Below are 6432 nucleotides of genomic sequence, written 5' to 3'. Positions count from 1 at the left end.
TATTTGATGAACTTCACAAGTTCTTCATCATTACCTACATATAAGTACTGATACGTGATGTATTTGTACAGCATTCGTACAAATTATTACACTGTATGTTTATCTAAACTGTTATCCCAAAATTTGCATGGATGTGCAGGTTACTTGAGCCAATGGGGATGCGTCAGTAAATCTTCACAATATGATTGGTGCTTCAGAGGCCGACAGGACAACGTGAAAAGATTTAAAAAGACACAACTGTTGCATCTGGAGGACAGTCACTGAGACGGTGAAGGACAGCGATGGCTCGTCTCACAACTCTTCTCTTTGCCATGTGGCTTGGTGAGTAGGCAGCAATTCTCTCTGTGTTCTAGTTTCAGACTGTTTCAGTAAAGCAATGCATCACATTTCTGTCTTTTATCAATTTGTAAAAGTGAAGCATTTTGTGACATGACCGGGTCTGACCAAGAAATACTGCTGCTGCTTCTTTCTCTTTTGGTCAGATACTGTGATAAGATGTTCTCTGTCTCATTCAGGTGTGACAGTGAGCACAGTGGTGGATCTGGAGAAGAGAGTCCCCGGAGGACAACCGTGTCTATCAAATGAGCGTCAGTACAATGTCCCGCTGGTAGACACTAATGGAAACAATTTCGTGTGTAGCGGCTCTCTGATCACTAACCAGTGGATTCTGACTGCAGGTCACTGCTTTGTGCCAGGACGGTGAGAAAGTGCAACAACTTTTACTTTAATGCTCTGATGCACCGGTCATTAATGGTTTAATGTGAAACTATGATTAATAACCAACAGTATTTAAATATGACGTGTTGACTTACGTTACCTGTAGGACGTACACCGCATATATAGGCAAGCATGGTGGTACTCTTCAAGAAGTGCAGATCACAGATCCACCTGTGATCTTCGCAGACGACATCTACGGCACACAACACGACCTCATGTTACTGAAGCTGCCTGCAGCAGTTGTTGGTATAAATCCTGTACCAGATCCCGACTGTGGAAATCCTCCCAAGATGTGAGTTCTCATCCGTCCAGTGAACATGTGAAAATAAAAACTAGAATTATTTTATTAACTTTGAATAGTTTCAAAATATATTTTAATTAAAATTTTTCTTTTTTACAGAAATGATAAGGTTCAGATTGCAGGTCACGGTTCCATACAGATTGGCCCACAAAATGAAAGAAGTGAGATTAATGTTATTGTATTATTTTTATAATCTTTTTTTCCTTGTGGTCTTGTTTTGTTGAGAGACAAATATTTAAATCAATCAGGTTTTTCTTTGTCTTCATATTGTGTTGATAATTTATAAAAAAGAAACTCATAGATTAAATGTAATTCATTAAAGTATCAACAAGTATAATAATCTTCCAGTGGTGAGTTCACTTGTAAAAACTTTTCTTCTCCTCAGTATCTGGTGATTCTGACACTCTCTATTGTGCTGATATGAACATCATGGACTGTCAGACGTTCAGAACCTTTATGTGTCAGAACAATGAACCTTTATACTCACAAAGGCAACATGAGCACTGGATGTGTACACATGCACCTGCGAAGGATGCCACTCACGTGAGTACACATCTTCTAACTTTGTTTAGTTTCTTCAGCTTTAACAAGTTTCAATTGTTGGTTATAAACAGAAATAATAATTTGAGCAAAAATTGCAATAAATCACGTATGTTTTCACAGGGTGACTCAGGTGGAGGAGTGGTGTACAAGGGCAAGATTCATGGTGTCATTGTAGGGGGTCATCCTACAGTTGTCGGTGGTTGGCCACTGGCATCTATTGACCTCTGTCATCCACCATACTTGACCTGGATCAATCGTATTACCCACCAACCAGTAACAAATGCATATTTTGGTTAATGGTGACATTTTCAGGTTTTAACAGACATTTCCCATCAAACTTTACAGTTGATGTCATTTTTCATTAAATCTTTAACTATCATTTGTCAATTTGTGAAATATTTGTTAAACAATTGTATAGGAAATAGAATGTGACAAAATAAGCAATTCAGCATAGATGCTTCTGTTATCATACAACCATTGTATTGGAAACAAAACTATAACTGTAGACATAATAAAAGTCTGTTCTTCTTTTTCCAATACTGAAAAGAAAATGAACAATTTGACTTTTTTTTCCCAACGTTCTGTCAACTGAAATGAAATGAGTATCAATGCATTTGTGGCTTGTTGTTTTTAAGGTTTTAGTGTCATACTGGAAGTCATACTACACACATGAACACATTCCTGCACAGTGTTAAACTTCTTTAGTCAATGTTTTGTCTTACCTTTAGTACCAATGAATTGAATGACTACCCTGCGGGACTGTGAGGAAAGAATATGTTTTATGGATTTGCTTTACTTATTCATGCATTGTTTATCTATTTAAGGTCGTCTGGGAAGACAAAACAAATGCATCAAAAAAGTTCAATCAACAACTCTGCTTTAACCATACCATGAAGATGTGTTTTGCATTTCACCATATTGAGAAGAAGACAGTAAAGTCACTGTTTTATTCCAGCCCAGGTTAAGTGCACTTTGTTGGGTGCTGCTGCTGGTGCTGCTGGTAGATAGAGTCTGCTTTTCCTCACAAAACTTAGTTGTGGGACTTATAAAGTAATTACAAACAGAAAACACAAACCTTTAGTAAACAAGCACAACTGGGAAGCTGCAGATTTCTCACAACCTGAAAAATCTTTGCCTCACCACCCAGTGGCCCTGAAGAACCATGATAAACCACCGAGAGGTCCCCAGTGGTTGGTTTCTGTCCCTTCTGGTGTATAAACATGATGACGTTCTCTGCCAGTGAAAACAACATCATTCTTGGTTACAGGTGATTTACACACTAATGAAAACATGTGAACTTCATATTCAGTTTTGCTAAAGGAGCCCTTTGCTGATAGAGCAATGTAAAAGTCGGAACAATGGCTCAACTGATGCTTCTTCTCTATCTGCTGTGGCTCAGTAGAGTATTCAAAAGCTTTCAATAAATTATACTGGTCACGCTATCATCCATCCAGCCATCCATCCATCCATCCGTCTCTTTACAGTGGGACTGCAATTCTCTCTGTGTTCTAGTTTCAAACTGTTTCAGTAAAGCAATGCATCACATTTCTGTCTTTTATCAGACAAGTGTGAAAGTGAAGCATTTAGTGACATGACCGGGTCTGACCAAGAAATACTTCTGCTGCTTCCTTTTCTTTTGGTCAGATACTGTGATAAGGTGTTGTTCTCTGTCTCATTCAGGTGTGGTAGTGAGCACAGTGGTTGATCTAGAGAAGAGAATCCTAGGAATCCTATCCTCTAACGCAAAGGTCTTCAACAGGGGGTCCGCGACCCCTAGGGGGTCCGCAGAGGTACTGCGGGGGGTCAAATCTTTGGTTGATTAGACAATTTTTTAAATTTTTTATAATTTTTTATAATTTTTTATTTATTTTCGAACCAATTTTTTGCCCACAAATTTAAATGTCTTTAAATACATATTAACATGCATCCAACACATTGTGAGGCTGATTTGACCCTCTGCCTGACAACCTCCATCAGTCCAAGATGAGATAAGTTGTGTGCTTCCCATCAGGGTCCGACACTGATGTGAGAGTATGCGTGCCCTCCACAGATGGCTTGAGGATTCACTGTCTCTTCTACATGTATGTTTAAAATAAAAACATGAATCTGTGAATTACTTTAATAGCTCAGTGTTGTATGCAAGATGTATGTTTATAAATGGCAGTGGCATGGCCACCCTGTACCTTGCACATGTTTAAATTAAAAACATGAATATATGAACCCGTGTAATATTTGAATAGCTTAGTATTGAATGCACAATATCAGGGTAGTTATGTTTATACATGGCACTAGGCCCAGTTTAATATAAAACACAATTTTATACAATATATATAGTAGGGGGTCCCTGCCTCATCTCTCCACCAGTTTGGGGGTCCTTGGCCGGAAAAACGTTGAAGACCCCTGGTTTAGAACAACAACTTCCTGCCTCCTGTTAACACAGTTACATGTCTACTTCTTACTTCCCTAGAAAAGGGGAAAGAAAGAAATGAAGCGGTCATGTTTTCTGGCTTAAAGTCCAAAGTGTCATGAATGCCCCGCCCACTCTACTATCCAAACCCGGAACACCAGTGTGATAAAAACCAAAAGCCTAAAGCAACAGACCGCAGACGTCACCGATAATTCAACCCCTGCAAACAACACTAGAAAATGACACATGCACCACACACTCCCCTTCAACACAACCAACAGTGACATCAAATATCAATGTTTATAAGTAGTCGACATAATGCAACTGTTCCATTTTGCAATGGTCCACACATGAGGTCTACGTACAAACACTCTGCTTTGTAGAAAGTTCATCATAGCATAAAACTAGTTGGACCACTCAGCTTTCTCAACAGTCCATGAATGTATATAGTGTATATATATATATATATATATGTGTGTGTGTGTGAGCTCTAGGCTTTTTTAAACAGTCCATGAGTATGTGTGTATGTGAGCACGCTCTTTTTTTCAACAGTCCATGAGTGTATGGAAAATGACACATACACCACAGATTCATGTGCATTTTTAATTGTTGTTGTAAAACCAGTTTCAACTGCAGTTTAAAGAAGGATTGTATGTTTCATTAATAGTGGATGTAGCGTGTGTAGTTTGGCTTCATGTCTGGATAGTGAGAGTGAGTGAGTATATTCACTCTGTTATCTTTATCCATGTGACTCATTTCCTGATGTAACTTTGAATTGGTAAAATAGTAAAACAGACAAACTATGTATGTTTGTTAATCATTGTATGAATGTTGTTAATCTGTGTCAGTGAATGTGCTGTTTAAACTGTCACTGCAACAAACTTTATAACTTTATTAAGAGTTGTGCTGTCTACAAGACATTTAAAATAATTTGTGGAAGTTCTGACATTGAGCAAAGCAGCGATGTGTTAAACCTCATGGAAACCTCGTGTGACCTTGTGATAACCCACGAATAAATGGTTTCACTTCACACGCTCTTTTTTTACTGTTTTATTTCACATTGGAATGTTGTTTCCTGGAACAAGCTACCGTCCACTCAGAACACAAATATTGTCACAAAAAGAGCTTCAGGGAATAAAAACAATGACAAATCTCTCATCTCATTGACACAGTAATGACTAATTAATGACTTTGTTGTAAAGAAAAAAAGAGAAACTGATACATTTATTCACTTGTCAATCTGCAAAGTGATGGTAAGACAACACTCTTCTGTGTATATATACATAACTATATTACATAAACAGCCAGTTAATATGTTATTAATAATTGTATTTATTCAGCACAGCCCCACATTTATTCTAACACGTGTTGTGTTGAAAGAGAAACCCCCCAGTACTACTGAAGTGTTTTTAGGTGATTTCCCCCCCGAGCTCCAAAGGAAACAGACGTTATAACCCGGCCTAAAGAAAGAACCACATTCAAACCTCATCAAGGAGAAAGTATCAACACTCAGAATTGTGAATGAGAAGAAAAATCACATTTTTAATATTAAATAAAGTGTCTGGTGTGAGGAAGCAAAGTGGAAGATCAGCATTAACTTCGAGGTCTGGGGCAGAAAGTCAAAAGTTTAATAGAAATACACGAGAATGTGTTTATATGCACTTTGAAATATTAAACAAATATTGTCATACAGACATTTTTTTTGATCAATGGCCTGATCAACGCTGCCACCTACTGGTGTAAAAAGTTATGATTACATTCTTTAGAGGTGAGATGAAAACTTTAAAATAAAGTCCTGGACATGAACACAAACAGAGTATTTCATTGACTGTGGATTTGTACTTGAGCGTATCTGAGTATATGAGTATTTATGATTTAATATCAACATCACACCCAAAACACAAAATGTCCAGAAACTAATTTCATAATTTGGGGTTTTATTTATTCAGTGAATCACTTTTTTTTTAAATGATTCAGGTTCTTCAGTTTTTCATTGTTTTCACTGAAATTTGATCTGTGTCTCTTCTAATGAGAAGAACTGGAGTCAGAGCTGAAAATCTGTTCAGAGATTCCCTCCTCCCTAAAATTGATTTTCCAATCTTTTAATTTCTTCTGCCACAAGCTCCAAACCATCTTCTGACCATCATCCTCTCTTTCTGCTGCTTGTTTGTTTACCTTGAATGTGATGCTAATGGAAATATTGAGACTGAACACGCCAAAGAAAATGTGATTTCTGACAGTTTAGATATCATGTGTGTGATTCCCACAGAGCGTTTGTTCTTGTTGTTATTATCAATTACATTTTCTTATTTTTCTTCTCATGATGATTATTATTTTTATCATATTCACATTAATAATTCATTCTCAGATGACGATTATGATTGAAACTGACTCAGACCTGCTCTGGTGACGTCACTGGGTTTTCCCTGAAGCTTCCTCGTGTCTTTTGAACTATTTTTTAGTT

The 6432-nt window shown here is 37.4% G+C and overlaps 2 protein-coding genes across 2 annotated transcripts in view; both read left to right on the top strand.

Moving 5' to 3' along the window:
- The first annotated feature begins 281 nt into the window (after window positions 1–281).
- On the top strand, window positions 282–3384 carry LOC133015697 (thrombin-like enzyme contortrixobin). Its single transcript, XM_061082967.1, has 5 exons — window positions 282–321; window positions 516–699; window positions 824–1009; window positions 1118–1179; window positions 3242–3384. The coding sequence occupies exons 1-5, from the start codon at window positions 282–284 to the stop codon at window positions 3382–3384; spliced, it is 615 nt and encodes a 204-aa protein (XP_060938950.1).
- A 3030-nt stretch (window positions 3385–6414) lies between these two features.
- The window catches only part of LOC133022135 (vascular cell adhesion protein 1-like), a 5645-nt gene continuing 5627 nt past the window's right edge, over window positions 6415–6432 (top strand). The window contains exon 1 of the mRNA XM_061089152.1: window positions 6415–6432. This exon is cut by the window's right edge and continues 249 nt beyond it. The gene's annotated coding sequence lies outside the window, so the exon portion shown is untranslated.

Source organism: Limanda limanda, chromosome 2, assembly GCF_963576545.1.
Source record: "Limanda limanda chromosome 2, fLimLim1.1, whole genome shotgun sequence".
Classification (NCBI taxonomy): Eukaryota; Metazoa; Chordata; class Actinopteri; order Pleuronectiformes; family Pleuronectidae; genus Limanda; species Limanda limanda.
This window is presented reverse-complemented; position numbering and strand designations above follow the sequence as displayed.